General features: G+C 40.6%; 1 protein-coding gene across 1 annotated transcript in view; it reads left to right on the top strand.

Moving 5' to 3' along the window:
- Nucleotides 1-15,861, top strand: part of LOC126195504 (pickpocket protein 28-like) — a 119,228-nt gene that overhangs the window by 48,975 nt on the left and 54,392 nt on the right. The window contains exon 7 of the mRNA XM_049934132.1: nt 7,849-7,993. Within this exon, the coding sequence (XP_049790089.1) occupies nt 7,849-7,993 (145 nt within the window). The remainder of the gene's footprint in view (nt 1-7,848; nt 7,994-15,861) is intronic.

The following is a 15,861-nucleotide window of genomic DNA, read 5'->3' as shown; positions in this document are numbered from 1 at the left end:
TCCAGCAGAGCCCATGCAAGGTACTATTTTGGCCAAGGAGTATCGTATATTGGTTGCAGATCACGTACACCATTTCATGAAGATCGTGTTTTCCGATGGCACTGCTAATTTTCAACAAGATAATGTGCCATGTCACAAGGCCCAGAGTGTGATGGAGCAGTTCGAGGCACACACTGGCGATTTCCTATTGATGTGCTTGCCCCTCAACTCGTCAGATCTTAACTCGACCGAACATACCGAGGATATTATTGAACGTGGTGTTAGAGCTCATCGCCCCCCCCCCCCCCCTTCCCCGCGACTTACGGGAATTAGGTGACTTGTGTGTGGAGATGTGGTGCCAACTCCCTCCAGCGACCTACCAAACTCATTGCTTCTATTCCATACGCGTCGCCTCTGTTATCGGTGACAGAGGTGGACATACTGGCTATTACGTAGGTGATCATAACTTTCTGGCTGATTAGTCTACTGTTGTTGGTATTTACTTCGTCTCTGTCTTCATTACTATAACGCGTTCGTAGTAGCTTACCGTCATTCTTATTTTCTTGTTCACTTTCTGGCCTGCTGTTGCATTATCCCTACCTAATCTGAGTTGATATCACTGTACTCATCTGACCAAAAGTCCTGTTCTTCCTGCCACCGCACTTCACTAGTTTCTCCTATATCTGATTTCTACCTATCCATTTCCCTTTCGAAATTCTCTAACCAACCGACATGACGAAGGGATCTAGCAGTCCACGTTCCGATTCGTAGAATGCCAGTCAATTTCTTCTGATGACGACATCGTTCTGAGTAGTCCCTACTGGATATCTAATTTGGGAGCTATTTTACCCCAGAATATTTTATCCAAGAGGGTATCCTAATCATTAACCCATTATAGGGCAAAACGTTCTTTTTAAATGTGACTCTTGAAGTCTAATTTGTTAGATTACTTATCATACCCAGATACATAAAAAATATTTAAGATTTGAAAAATCTTATGGTATTAATTACTATAAATTTTCATGCTTGGAAAAATATTGGCCACACTCCATTCTCTGGAAGTACCATTTTTGTTCAGAATGGTTCAAATGGCTCTAAGCACTATGAGACTTAACATCTGAGGTCATCAGTCCCCTAGACTTAGAACTACTTAAACCTAACTAACCTAAGGGCATCACACACATCCATGTCCAAGGCATGATTCGAACCTGCGACCGCAGCAGCAGCGCGGTTCCGGGCTGAAGTGCCAGAACCGCTCGTCCATAGCTGCCGGAAATATTCTTGTTATCGGTAATTTAACCAAATTGTGATAACAGAGTCTTTTATTGAAACAGCAGTAAACAGAAGAAAACAAAGCTTCATTTATTGTTATCTTTTGTTATTTTATACACGTACATAAAAATGCATATAGGATACACAAACATTAAATCATAAACTGATTTGTTCTGTTACGTAGTTCTGCTGGGGGGAGGGTTCACAGTGTTGTTTGCTCAAAGCTTCATTGCAAGCAGTCACGCTAAACATACTACGTTTAAGTTTGCTTCGTATCCTATAAAATGCACACCTCCCTGATGCACCCACTGTAGCCATACGCACAGCTATATTCCTGAATTGCATCTCTTGGAATCTTGTAGCTCTTTTTTGAAATTTTGACCTACTAAGTCCAATTTTTGGTCTGGGTGTTGCTACCATATTCGGTTTTGAGCAGAAACTTCCAATTAGCTCGTTGCCAGAATCTTTCTAAATTTTAGATGTGACAGAGGTTTAGTGTTCCCAGCAAGAAAGCTAGTCCCCTTATAAAGAGCACACTAATTTATTGTTGGTGCAGCAATGAAGTTCATCCATCCACACCTAGGAACTCTAGGACCAAATAGTAGTAAAAGTATTTGACATGGGTTCATTCTCTGTTTAGAAAACTTCAGCTGATGTGGAGTATCTACTGGGATATTAGAAATTTTAGAATCTGTTTGTGAACTACAAGTATATTCTAACATTTCTTCATTGTTTGAGTCACCTTCATCCTCTGGATGTTCCTACTAGAACATCCTCTTCATCTGTGTCTCCTTCATAAGCCGATGTCTTCTAACGCATTGCCCAAGAGAAGCTGTTCTTTCCCATAAGGGTTGAAGACTGATTTTCACCAAGCCATTATGATCTAAAGTGTTCCGTCGTAACGTCAAGCGCCAGCACGTCGCCCTGGAACCTCACAGTAGATAAGGCTGTGAGACGACGTCAGCCAGTAGACTGGAAAGACACCACGACAGGAGCGGCACCTATGCTAAGAGAATATAAGCGCCGCTCCAGCCAGCCTCGGCCGCACCAGAAGAGCCGCACTGGAAGACGAGCCGTCATCTTAACTCTTTAGTCGTGACTTATGATCTATACTAATTGCTTGCATGCAAATTGTATACATCGAAGGATATTGATTATTTGCAGTCGCCAATCGCTTGCGACACCTATTTGTAAAAAGGCAAAGTTAAGTATGGTCAATCTAACGTATTGTAATAAACTCCATTTATAAGATTTGCTTGGATTGTTGTCTAGCTATCCGAGAAAACTGATTCCTAGGCACCGTATATTATACGAGTGGTCAGGATCCCAATAAATTATAAAGAAATATTATTGATATTATGACATTGTAATTTTTGTGCAAGTATTTAAGAATCGATATAGAAGCAAGAATGCAGATTAACACTGTTTACTGAGTGCAATATTATAATTCTGAAACTACTTGCTAAAAAACACAGTAAATACTGAGGTACCATAACAGCACAAAATAACTTGTGCAGATGTATTTGTTTACAACTTAAATATTACGATAAATTCGCGGGAAATTAACGTCATGTACGTATTTTTGCCATCACGAGACAAATGAACTCATTTCACAATGATTTGTACTTGGTGCAGTGAAACTGGAGGCAGGTTACCATTGGCATGTCTTTATTACACTACAGTATTATGATAAATCTATTCATTGTTAAAAATGTAAAGACTTATCTATCAGCAAAATTAAGACATATTGCGTGCACTGAAAACTTCTCCTTCGGCTTACCGTGCTCTATGCAGCTTTCTGCTCACAAAACGTCGACCTTGCTGCACTGACGTGAGTTTCAGATACTGTAAAACTTCCTATAACATCTGAGTGAAATGCTATTTTTTAGATACTGTTTGATAAAAGTGTCAAGCAAATACTTAGGTACCATAATACATAATATAACGTGTGCAGAAGTATTTGTTTACAACTGAAGTATTACGTAAAATAAAGGAAAATCGAGATTATGTACGTCTTCTTGCAAACATGAGACAAAAAATTCATTTTACAGCGATTCGCAGTAGATACAGTGAAACTGGAGGTAGATTTCTGTACTACATCAACATTATACTAGAAAATCATAACGAATAGACTACATTTTCTAAATGTAAGGACTTACCAGCTAAATTACGACACACTGCTGAGACTGCTTCGTGGTTACTTTATCGACCACAAAGTACAACGAATGCTACCATGTGTTGACAAATCAACGTAAGCTCATTGTGGTTGCTTTGTTGGCCACAGACTGGTCCCAAAAAATGCAGTAGGTGAATGCGATAGGGTCGCTTAGAGGCATCAGATTACAAAGATTTTGAATCTTATGTGGTGTGGCTAAAATATCGACCACAAACCTATAAAGGATTAACTAATACAGTAAAGCTGCATGCCCTCGGGGGAAAAAAAAAAGATGGGTGTAGTTTCCCCTTGATTTCAGCTGTTCGCAGCATCAACACAACAATGCCGTGTTGGCTAATGTTACAAGGCCCTGTCAGCCAGTCATCCAGGCCGTTGCCCATTGCAACTACTGAAAAGGCTGCTGCCCTGCTCAGGAAGCACGTGTTAATCTGCCCTTCTCCGCAGATACCTGTCCCTCGTGGTTGCACCTATGGTACAGCTATCTCTATTGCTGAGGCATGCAAGCCATCCCACCTCACCTCGGTCCAAGGTTCACGGGGAACGGAGGAGAACAATACGGGAACGAAGATAAATAGAGTACATAATCAAACTAAATGCAATTATTTCATTTTAAGTACAAGTTTTTTTTTAATTCTTTGTAGTGACACAAGTTACACGACAATCTCTTTTCGGCGATTTGCCATTATCAAGTGTGTCTGTGAAGATGGTATAATAGGTATAATGTTGTTCCTTAGCCTATATTAGTCTATGTCTACATATGGCACCTTATGCTTACATCTTAGCTGGTATGACGTGGTCCATGTGGCATCTTGCAGCACAAATGTCGCTTGCCTTTTGTTATAACATTACCACGTTACTTACATGTTTACTTTTTTGCATGATATTGTATAGTTATGTTTTGACAGCTTTCCTGACAGCTTCGGCTCCAGCGATGCTGTATGTTTACAATGGAATATCTGTTTCGCGGAACGTCTGTGATTGCGTTTCATTTATCAGAGATAGTCATGGTGCCAATATCATAACGAAAACACAGCTGACATTTATGCTCCAAGGTGCCATATGTCATACCGCCTAAGACGTAAGCATAAGGTGCCATATGTAGATATAGACTAACATTGGCGTAAAGAACAATATTATACCTAGGTACACTTGATAGTGGCAATTCGCCGAAACGGGCTCGTCGTGTAGCTTGCACCACTACGAGGAAATAATAATGCAGCAAAGAATGTATACTTGGAATAAAATATGTCATTCTTCGACCTCGTGTACGCAAAGGAAATGCAATTACTCTGTACCCAGCCACAGCGGACAAGTCTTCTTCGTACCAGTGTACTCGGAAAATATCCCCGAACAGTCTTTGAGATTTCGTCAATGGAGTCCTGGTTTACTTTGCATATCTTGATCCAACCTGGACTAACAAGGAGAGATCCTCAGCGGTGCGATCAACTTTTTATAGCTATCTGTACAGTGATGTAGGCTAAGATCCCAGGTATCACAAACTGAAGCCATTCACCCTGGTAAGATCTCTTTTGCAAATAATGGACGAAAAACGAAATTCAGAATTTTGTGTGATACTCAGTTACGTTAAGAAAAGGTGCATAACGTAGTGTGGCTTCGTGGTGTAATGGGTAGGACAACAGCTTCGCATGCAGAAGTTTGTGGGTTCGAATTTCATCCTTTTTATTTTTCGATCTTTATCGAAATTACCTGGATCATTAGTTTTGTTAAGTTAATTGGTTTAAATGTAATTTTTTATTTCTATTCCTTGTCACATCATTTTAATCACCGTATAAACTTTTTAATTTGTTTCATTTTTTGTTTATAACATTCTTTTTCCAATAGTAATTTTTGTGAATATGAATTTTATTACATTTACCTATTACGAAGTCTGAGCATTTGAAAATGCTGATCTATTGTTTAAAAGACAAAAGATGAAATAATCTGTCTATATTTGTGCAATGGTGTGAAAAACGTATTTTTGTTACCAGATTTGCACTTTTTTTGAACGGTAACTGTCGTACAAACATTTAAAATATACCTAAATACCTGTTGCACTTCAGAGGAAAATTTAAATAAAAGACGGGTTTATAAGTAAAACGAAATTCAGGCAAAATGAGAAATAGATATAATGAACACAGTAATGTGGACAAAACAACAGGGTGATAAAACAAAAGAAATTAAATCGATATTAATACATGAAATTGATTATAAACTCACGAACAAAGATTTCAAGTGGAGAAAGAATAGCAGGAAGAAAAATGAGATCCGATGAAGAAATTATTATGATTAAAATTATGTGACAAAGGAATGGAATTAAAAAGTTACGTTTAAATCAATTAGATGAATAAAATTGATAATCAAAGTCGTTTCGATGATGTTTTGAAAATAAAAAGGAATTTAGTGCTCCTCTTGAGAGTCGAACCCGAAACCTCCTGCATGCAAAGCTGTTCTTGTATCCATCAAAGTCATTTCGATAAAAATTTGAAAATAAAAAAAGGCTCAGTGCACCTGATGTGAGTCGAACCCATAACCACCTGCAGGCAAAGCTGTTACTATATCCGTTACACCATGCAACCGCACTACATAATGAAACTTCTTACCGCTATTATCGCATAAAATTCTTAATTTTTGTTTCGTTAGTTACCCCTGTGAGGTAACGGGCGAGTTGCGGCGCCCTGGAAATATTCTAAGTTCAGAGTTGGCGGCCACCGTTCGGACCTCGCGGCAGGGCCGAGCTCGTTAGCATCCGCGTGGTGCCCCACAACGGCCGGAGCACGTGGTCCATCGAGCACGTGGCTGGGAATTCCTTGGTGATGCTGTGCGCCGGAAGGGCCAAAGATGGCGGACCTTGTGAAACCTCAATGGCGGACATTTCACAGTTCGTATAGAAATTAATAGTAGCCAGATGAATCATGATACATCAAAAAGAAACACACACATTACTATTATTTGCACGACGATTCTGATGGTGTAATCAGATTTTCAATTTCGTTACTAGTTTAAAGTTTAGTATTTGACGGTAAATCATACAAGTAACACCCAACAACGAATTTCCAAAATTTAAACGCTTCATCCGATTTCGTCGTTCGACGTGTCTTTAGAAAGCTGTTAGTGTAAACCTAAATTGGTATAAATTACAGGCATGTAACCTGAATAGTACATAAGTTACTGGAGATCAAAATGGCCGATTACTATTGATGGCGTCAGGCCTTAAGTACTCCACAGTTACACGAAAAAACGGTAGCAGCATGCTTATAAGTATATTTATCCATCTATGTCTTTGTTTATATCCGACATATACTATTCATGAAGAAATTGGTTAAATATTTACTGTGTTATAGAAAGCACAGAGACATTAGGCTAGTGGCCTATCTTTTGTTCTATTCCTCTGATATATGTTTGTTTATGTATCTAATAATGTGTGTCAGCGTTATTGAAATGTAAATCCAGTATTTCGAAAGTGTTTTATGTTTGCGAGTGTGCATTAGCTTGAAGACAGGGCAGGAGCGCTCTAGCCAATCAGAGCGCTCGTGAATGGGGAGACTCGATGGAAGTGGGGAAGGAGTACGGACAGGATACGGTAAGTGCTGGACGTGACGGCGCGACCGACGCTCGGGTGCGGCAGAGACTTGGAGAGTGTGGAGCGGTTTGCGCGTGGTCGCGCCAGATAGATATACTTTGGAGTGCCGACTTGTGCACTTGTGAGATTTCCGTGGCTTCTACAGTGAAGACATAGTGTGCGTTTAGAAGTGAATGTCTCGCGAGCTGTGTTGTTGTTCATAACTAATTACGTGCTGTAGGAATCTATTGTTTCCCTGTTATTCAACTTATATTTTATTTAATTGCTGGACCATCAACACCAATAAGTGTTTTGCAGAAATATATCGCATTCTCAAAAGTACTTCTACTATCGTACTCATCATTTAAAGTCGTTAAGATAGTGCCTGCAGATTTTATTTAATTGCAATCTTTCATTTATAAATTTATATGTTACTTTCATAATTCGCAATTGCTTCGACGATTCGATTCATGTGCGTATTCTTATCGTATCAGCAGTATTTGGCCTGTAATGCGGCAACTACGAATCCCTGCTCCTGGACAACGAAACCAGCCAAAACTTTTAATATTGCAACTCTGAGTTGGAGGGTACGTAGTTGTGAGCCACCACATTATTTTTTAATTATTTTTATTTTTTATTTATTTCATTATTTTGAAAGCCTGCACTCGCCAATGAGGGCCCACTGTTGTGAATTGCTGCAGTGCGTGATACCTGGGATCTTAACATACATCACCGTACAGACAGTTTCAAGAGTTCGATCGCACCGCTGGGGACCCCTCCTTGTAAGTGTGCCATCTACTGTGATCCCTATGTCAACAGCGCTGTGCGGTGTACTGTCAGCGGAGTGTTGCTCGCCCGGCAGGGAGAGACTGCGCACGCCCCCGCCCTGTTGCAGGTGCGCTCGCTGTCGTGGGCGGACGACTACAGCCACCAGACGTGCATCAGCGAGTGCCGCCGGAACCTGCTGCTGGCGCTCTGCCACTGCGCGCCCTTCTACTACCCCAGAGGTGAGCTGACCTGCGTTACGAGCTGCAGTGGGTGGACAGAAACATGCAGACACCAAACACACAACACACTATCTTGCCTAATATGTGTAGAGCTTCCAGTCGTCTCGGAGTGGATAAATACAGAAACTGTATAGTTTTCAAGGGAACCGTATACCATTTTTCTTCCAAAGTTGGGGTGACGATGATGGGGGTGAATAGTGATCATGCACCCTTCTTTCCAAAGCAGACCACAAACGTTCAATAATATTGAGATATGTTGCGTGTGGTGGGCACAGGAGATGCGGCAATTCATTCTCGTGCTCGCAACACCACTGTTCGATGATGCGAGATGTGTGAACAGGGGCCGAGACGTCCTGGAACACAGTCTCACACTGAGTAACAAACATGGATGGAACTGATCAGGCAAAAGGTAGAGCCTACCGTCACGTTAGCTCGCCCTCTCTATAGATCCTTGCATCAGACTGCGTTCACTGCTTTCCGTTTGCTCTAAATTTTGCACGAGGTGTTTCGGGAAATGATTTTCAGATGAGTTTTTCGTGCTCTATAACATTCGTTCCTGATGTTTTAGACGTTTGACATACTGCATTGTTCTGTTTTCTTTCGATTTTCTCTTGGTCCACTTGTGCAGAGACTTATACATATTATTTGATATAATCCATTATGGAGTCGAGGTAGCAGTTGTCGTTATACTGGTTATCACTGTTAGCATTCAACCGCGATTCTTATACATATTTTAACAACGCGTTTCAAGAGACAATGCTCTCATCATCAGGTTGTAAAGTCTATGTCATGAAATTAAACGGACTAAAAAGACAAAATACCATCACGAATAGTTGGGAAGTCCATAGAGTGAAACAGAATTAAAAGTATATTGGACTGTGGGTCCTTGTCTTACATTGAAGTTGTTGACACAAGTCGATGGCCGTCCCATAGCTACCAAGTATGCTGTCGCACTGTGCCGGCTCGAGAGCTGTTGTGGACTGACGTGCCTAGGTGTTGTGGCGTGGTTACAGTCGTGTGCTTGACGGTAACGCTGTTCTATTGGGCGCCTTATTTCCTTATTGCATTGGTCTGCCATCGTTAGCCTCTCGCAACTCCGTTAGTGACATGCTACAAGTTTAAAGTCGCATACCTACCCTAAAATAATTCTAAAAACCCGCTAAAAAAATCTCATTTCTTTAAAATTATCTTGTGCATTTAGAATATTGCTTTGTTTCTTTTCATGGATAGCTATCTCGAATTCCTCTAGTAAATCAAGTTTCCTCCCTTTCTTTTCTACATGCAATATTTCTACGTTATCTTCTATGCTATTAAGGGGATGGCCTGTTTCATATATATGGTTCGCAACAGCTGATTTGTCATAATTTCCTAACCTGAACGCATCTTTATGTTCTTTATACCGGATCGCGAATGATCTTCCTGTCTGCCCTATATATTTTGCATCACAAGTTCTGCACTGAATCTTATAAACTCCCGATCTTTCAAACTTATTTCTCTTCTCGCCAATATCGTGCTTAAGGCTATACCTCACTAGGTTATTAGTCTGAAAAGCTATTTTAACATCGTATGGCTTAAAAATATTTGCTATCTTTTGTGAGACTGTTCCGTAGTATGGCATCGTGATAATTTTCACTTTCTCTCCATCAGGTTTTTTCTTTTTGCGCTTATTACTTTTCCGTAACAGTTTTTTAACCATATCTATTTTGTTACCGTTATTCATCTCTATTCTCTTAACGGTATTAATTTCAGTCTCCCTATCTTTTTCGCTCATAGGTATATTGACTGCCCTATGCACGAGACTACGGAAAGCAGCTTCTTTATAAGCCTGCTGATGGCATGAATCATTCGGGATCACGGCATCAGTCGTAGTTCGTGTGGTGTCACTGCCAGACACCACACTTGCTAGGTGGTAGCTTAAATCGGCCGCGGTCCATTAGTACATGTCGGACCCGCGTGTCGCCACTGTGTGATCGCAGACCGAGCTCCACCACACGGCAGGTCCCGAGAAACGTACGAGAACTCGCCCCAGTTGTACGACGACGTTGCTAGCGACTATACTGACGAAGCCTTTGCTCTCATTTGCCGAGAGACAGTTAGAATAGCCTTCAGCTAAGTTAATGGCTACGACTTAGCAAGGCGCCATTAGCCATAGATAGCTTGTATTTAAAGAACCTCACTTGTATCGCCACAATCTCCAGATGTCTCATCAAGAACGATGTATACAAGGACGGATTAAAAGTTAAGTAGTCCAGAAGCTACGTACTTTTCTTTATAGCATTCATTAAGTCTCCTGTTTCAGACCTCACTCCATCCTTCGTGAGTTAGCGCGTGCATCTTGGCCGCCTCTTTCAATTAGTGTGCGTAGTGTTGGCAAGTCTGCCGACACTACAGTTTGTTTTCTATAAACGGAGAACGCATGTTGCCAAGCTAAATAATAATGAAACCGGGCATGTCGGTCATGAGCTACATAAAATAGTAAAAAATGAACTAAATAAGCGAAATAGTGTCAGTCATAAGACTAGAGCAGACCGACTAACTGTCGATTCTATAAATAAAAAACTTAATGAAGTGAAAGCTATTGCCACAAAAGCAGATAAGGGGAATACGGTCGTAATATTAAAAGAGGAGGAGTACGTTTCGAAGACCTTAGCGTTTTTTGTCGAAAATAGCATTACGGAAATTCCGAAAGACATAACAGCCAATTTCCAAATAAAACTAAAAAATGTTCTTAAACGCACACACTTCCTGCTGACAGAAGCCGAAAAAAGAAGATGTGTTATCATGAATCCAACGGCCTCCAAATTAAGATCACAGATGAAGATACATAAAGATCTGCATCCGGTTCGTCCGACTGTTAACGGTCGAAATAGTCCAGCATATAAAATAACGAAATTGTTGAACCAAATTCTGAAAAAGACTTATGTGCATAAAAATAACTATTCGGTGCGTGGTAGTATGACCATGATAGGTGAAATTAAAGGTACGCCAGTCATTGACACTTCCCGTTTGGTTTCGTTGGCTGTTAAGAACTTATACTCCAGTGTTCCGGTTAACGAAACTATAGAAATCATTAAGAGAAATTTCCTTAAATTCGGTAAAATTTCAACACAAGAGACAATTGAATTTATTGAACTCCTACAGCTCATTACAAGTTTTAATTATTTTACGTTTAATAACAAATTTTATATTCAGGACGATGGGTTAGCCATGGGGTCCAGTATTTCAGGAACTATGGCGGAAATTTTTATCAACGACCTTGAAGATAAAGTTTTAAATTCTGACGATAACATTATGGATAAAATTGTTTATTACAAACGTTATGTTGACGACACTCTGTTACTTGTCGATGGTTCCCGCGAGGACATTGAGGAAATAGTAAAAAAGTTCAACGACGCACATAATAAAATAGAATTTACCGTGGAGTATGAAACTGACAATTGTTTACAGTTCCTGGACCTGAATATAAAAAAGCAGGGCAACAAACATGCGTTCTCCGTTTATAGAAAACAAACTACGACTGATGCCGTGATCCCGAATGATTCATGCCATCCGTAGGCTTATAAAGAAGCTGCTTTCCGTAGTCTCGTGCATAGGGCAGTCAATATACCTATGAGCGAAAAAGATAGGGAGACTGAAATTAATACCGTTAAGAGAATAGAGATGAATAACGGTAACAAAATAGATATGGTTAAAAAACTGTTACGGAAAAGTTGTTGTTGTTGTTGTTGTGGTCTTCAGTCCTGAGACTGGTTTGATGCAGCTCTCCATGCTACTCTATCCTGTGCAAGCTTCTTCATCTCCCAGTACCTACTGCAACCTACATCCTTCTGAATCTGCTTAGTGTATTAATCTCTTGGTCTCCCTCTACGATTTTTACCCTCCACGCTGCCCTCCAATGCTAAATTTGTGATCCCTTGATGCCTCAAAACATGTCCTACCAACCGATCCCTTCTTTTAGTCAAGTTGTGCCACAAACTTCTCTTCTCCCCAATCCTATTCAATACCTCCTCATTAGTTACGTGATCTACCCACCTTATCTTCAGCATTCTTCTGTAGCACCACATTTCGAAAGCTTCTATTCTCTTCTTGTCCAAACTAGTTATCGTCCATGTCTCACTTCCATACATGGCTACACTCCATACAAATACTTTCAGAAACGACTTCCTGACACCTAAATCTATACTCGATGTTAACAAATTTCTCTTCTTGAGAAACGCTTTCCTTGCCATTGCCAGTCTACATTTTATATCCTCTCTACTTCGACCATCATCGGTTATTTTACTCCCTAAATAGCAAAACTCCTTTACTACTTTAAGTGTCTCATTTCCTAATCTAATTCCCTCAGCATCACCCGACTTAATTTGACTACATTCCATTATCCTCGTTTTAATTTTGTTGATGTTCATCTTATATCCTCCTTTCAAGACATTGTCCATTCCCTTCAACTGCTCTTCCAAGTCCTTTGCTGTCTCTGACAGAATTACAATGTCATCGGCGAACCTCAAAGTTTTTACTTCTTCTCCATGAATTTTAATACCTACTCCGAACTTTTCTTTTGTTTCCTTTACTGCTTGCTCAATATACAGATTGAATAACATCGGGGAGAGGCTACAACCCTGTCTCACTCCTTTCCCAACCACTGCTTCCCTTTCATGCCCCTCGACTCTTATAACTGCCATCTGGTTTCTGTACAAATTGTAAATAGCCTTTCGCTCCCTGTATTTTACCCCTGCCACCTTCAGAATTTGAAAGAGAGTATTCCAGTCAACATTGTCAAAAGCTTTCTCTAAGTCTACAAATGCTAGAAACGTACGTTTGCCTTTTCTTAATCTTTCTTCCAAGATAAGTCGTAAGGTTAGTATTGCCTCACGTGTTCCAACATTTCTACGGAATCCAAACTGATCTTCCCCGAGGTCCGCTTCTACCAGTTTTTCCATTCGTCTGTAAAGAATTCGTGTTAGTATTTTGCAGCTGTGACTTATTAAACTGATAGTTCGGTAATTTTCACATCTGTCAACACCTGCTTTCTTTGGGATTGGAATTATTATATTCTTCTTGAAGTCTGAGGGTATTTCACCTGTCTCATACATCGTGCTCACTAGATGGTAGAGTTTTGTCATGACTGGCTCTCCCGAGGCCATCAGTAGTTCTAGTGGAATGTTGTCTACTCCCGGGGCCTTGTTTCGACTCAGGTCTTTCAGTGCTCTGTCAAACTCTTCACGCAGTATCTTATCTCCCATTTCGTCTTCATCTACATCCTCTTCCATTTCCATAATATTGTCCTCGAGTACATCTCCCTTGTATAAACCCTCTATATACTCCTTCCACCTTTCTGCCTTCCCTTCTTTGCTTAGAACTGGGTTTCCATCTGAGCTCTTGATATTCATACAAGTGGTTCTCTTCTCTCCAAAGGTCTCTTTAATTTTCCTGTAGGCAGTATCTATCTTACCCCTAGTGAGACAAGCCTCTACATCCTTACATTTGTCCTCTAGCCATCCCTGCTTAGCCATTTTGCACTTCCTGTCGATTTCATTTTTGAGACGTTTGTATTCCTTTTTGCCTGCTTCATTTACTGCATTTTTATATTTTCTCCTTTCATCAATTAAATTCAATATTTCTTCTGTTACCCAAGGATTTCTATTAGCCCTCGTCTTTTTACCTACTTGATCGTCTGCTGCCCTCACCACTTCATCCCTCAGAGCTACCCATTCTTCTTCTACTGTATTTCTTTCCCCCATTCCTGTCAATTGTCCCCTTATGCTCTCCCTGAAACTCTCTACAACCTCTGGTTCTTTCAGTTTATCCAGGTCCCATCTCCTTAAATTCCCACCTTTTTGCAGTTTCTTCAGTTTCAATCTGCAGTTCATAACCAATAGATTGTGGTCAGAATCCACATCTGCCCCAGGAAATGTCTTACAATTTAAAACCTGGTTCCTAAATCTCTGTCTTACCATTATATAATCTATCTGAAACCTGTCAGTATCTCCTGGCTTCTTCCATGTATACAGCCTCCTTTCATGATTCTTGAACCAAGTGTTAGCTATGATTAAGTTATGCTCTGTGCAAAATTCTACAAGGCGGCTTCCTCTTTCATTCCTTCCCCCCAATCCATATTCACCTACTATGTTTCCTTCTCTCCCTTTTCCTACTGACGAATTCCAGTCACCCATGACTATTAAATTTTCGTCTCCCTTCACTACCTGAATAATTTCTTTTATCTCGTCATACATTTCATCTATTTCTTCATCATCTGCAGAGCTAGTTGGCATATAAACTTGTACTACTGTAGTAGGCATGGGCTTTGTGTCTATCTTGGCCACAATAATGCGTTCACTATGCTGTTTGTAGTAGCTAACCCGCACTCCTATTTTTTTATTCATTATTAAACCTACTCCTGCATTACCCCTATTTGATTTTGTATTTATAACCCTGTAATCACCTGACCAAAAGTCTTGTTCCTCCTGCCACCGAACTTCACTAACTCCCACTATATCTAACTTTAACCTATCCATTTCCCTTTTCAAATTTTCTAACCTACCTGCCCGATTAAGTGATCTGACATTCCACGCTCCGATCCGTAGAACGCCAGTTTTCTTTCTCCTGATAACGACGTCCTCTTGAGTAGTCCCCGCCCGGAGATCCGAATGGGGGACTATTTTACCTCCGGAATATTTTACCCAAGAGGACGCCATCATCATTTAATCATACAGTAGAGCTGCATGTCCTCGGGAAAAATTACGGCTGTAGTTTCCCCTTGCTTTCAGCCGTTCGCAGTACCAGCACAGCAAGGCCGTTTTGGTTAATGTTACAAGGCCAGATCAGTCAGTCATCCAGACTGTTGCCCCTGCAACTACTGAAAAGGCTGCTGCCCCTCTTCAGGAACCACATGTTTGTCTGGCCTCTCAACAGATACCCCTCCGTTGTGGTTGCACCTACGGTACGGCCATCTGTATCGCTGAGGCACGCAAGCCTCCCCACCAACGGCAAGGTCCATGGTTCATGGGGCGGGAAAAGTAATAAGCGCAAAAAGAAAAAAACCTGATGGAGAGAAAGTGAAAATTATCACGATGCCATACTACGGAACAGTCTCACAAAAGATAGCAAATATTTTTAAGCCATACGATGTTAAAATAGCTTTTCAGACTAATAACCTAGTGAGGTATAGCCTTAAGCACGATATTGGCGAGAAGAGAAATAAGTTTGAAAGATCGGGAGTTTATAAGATTCAGTGCAGAACTTGTGATGCAAAATATATAGGGCAGACAGGAAGATCATTCGCGATCCGGTATAAAGAACATAAAGATGCGTTCAGGTTAGGAAATTATGACAAATCAGCTGTTGCGAACCATATATATGAAACAGGCCATCCCCTTAATAGCATAGAAGATAACGTAGAAATATTGCATGTAGAAAAGAAAGGGAGGAAACTTGATTTACTAGAGGAATTCGAGATAGCTATCCATGAAAAGAAACAAAGCAATATTCTAAATGCACAAGATAATTTTAAAGAAATGAGATTTTTTTAGCGGGTTTTTAGAATTATTTTAGGGTAGGTATGCGACTTTAAACTTGTAGCATGTCACTAACGGAGTTGCGAGAGGCTAACGATGGCAGACCAATGCAATAAAGAAATAAGGCGCCCAATAGAACAGCGTTACCGTCAAGCACACGACTGTAACCACGCCACAACACCTAGGCACGTCAGTCCACAACAGCTCTCGAGCCGGCACAGTGCGACAGCATACTTGGTAGCTATGGGACGGCCATCGACTTGTGTCAACAACTTCAATGTAAGACAAGGACCCACAGTCCAATATACTTTTAATTCTGTTTCACTCTATGGACTTCCCAACTATTCGTGATGGTAT

This window comes from Schistocerca nitens, chromosome 7, assembly GCF_023898315.1.
Source record: "Schistocerca nitens isolate TAMUIC-IGC-003100 chromosome 7, iqSchNite1.1, whole genome shotgun sequence".
NCBI lineage: Eukaryota > Metazoa > Arthropoda > Insecta > Orthoptera > Acrididae > Schistocerca > Schistocerca nitens.
This window is presented reverse-complemented; position numbering and strand designations above follow the sequence as displayed.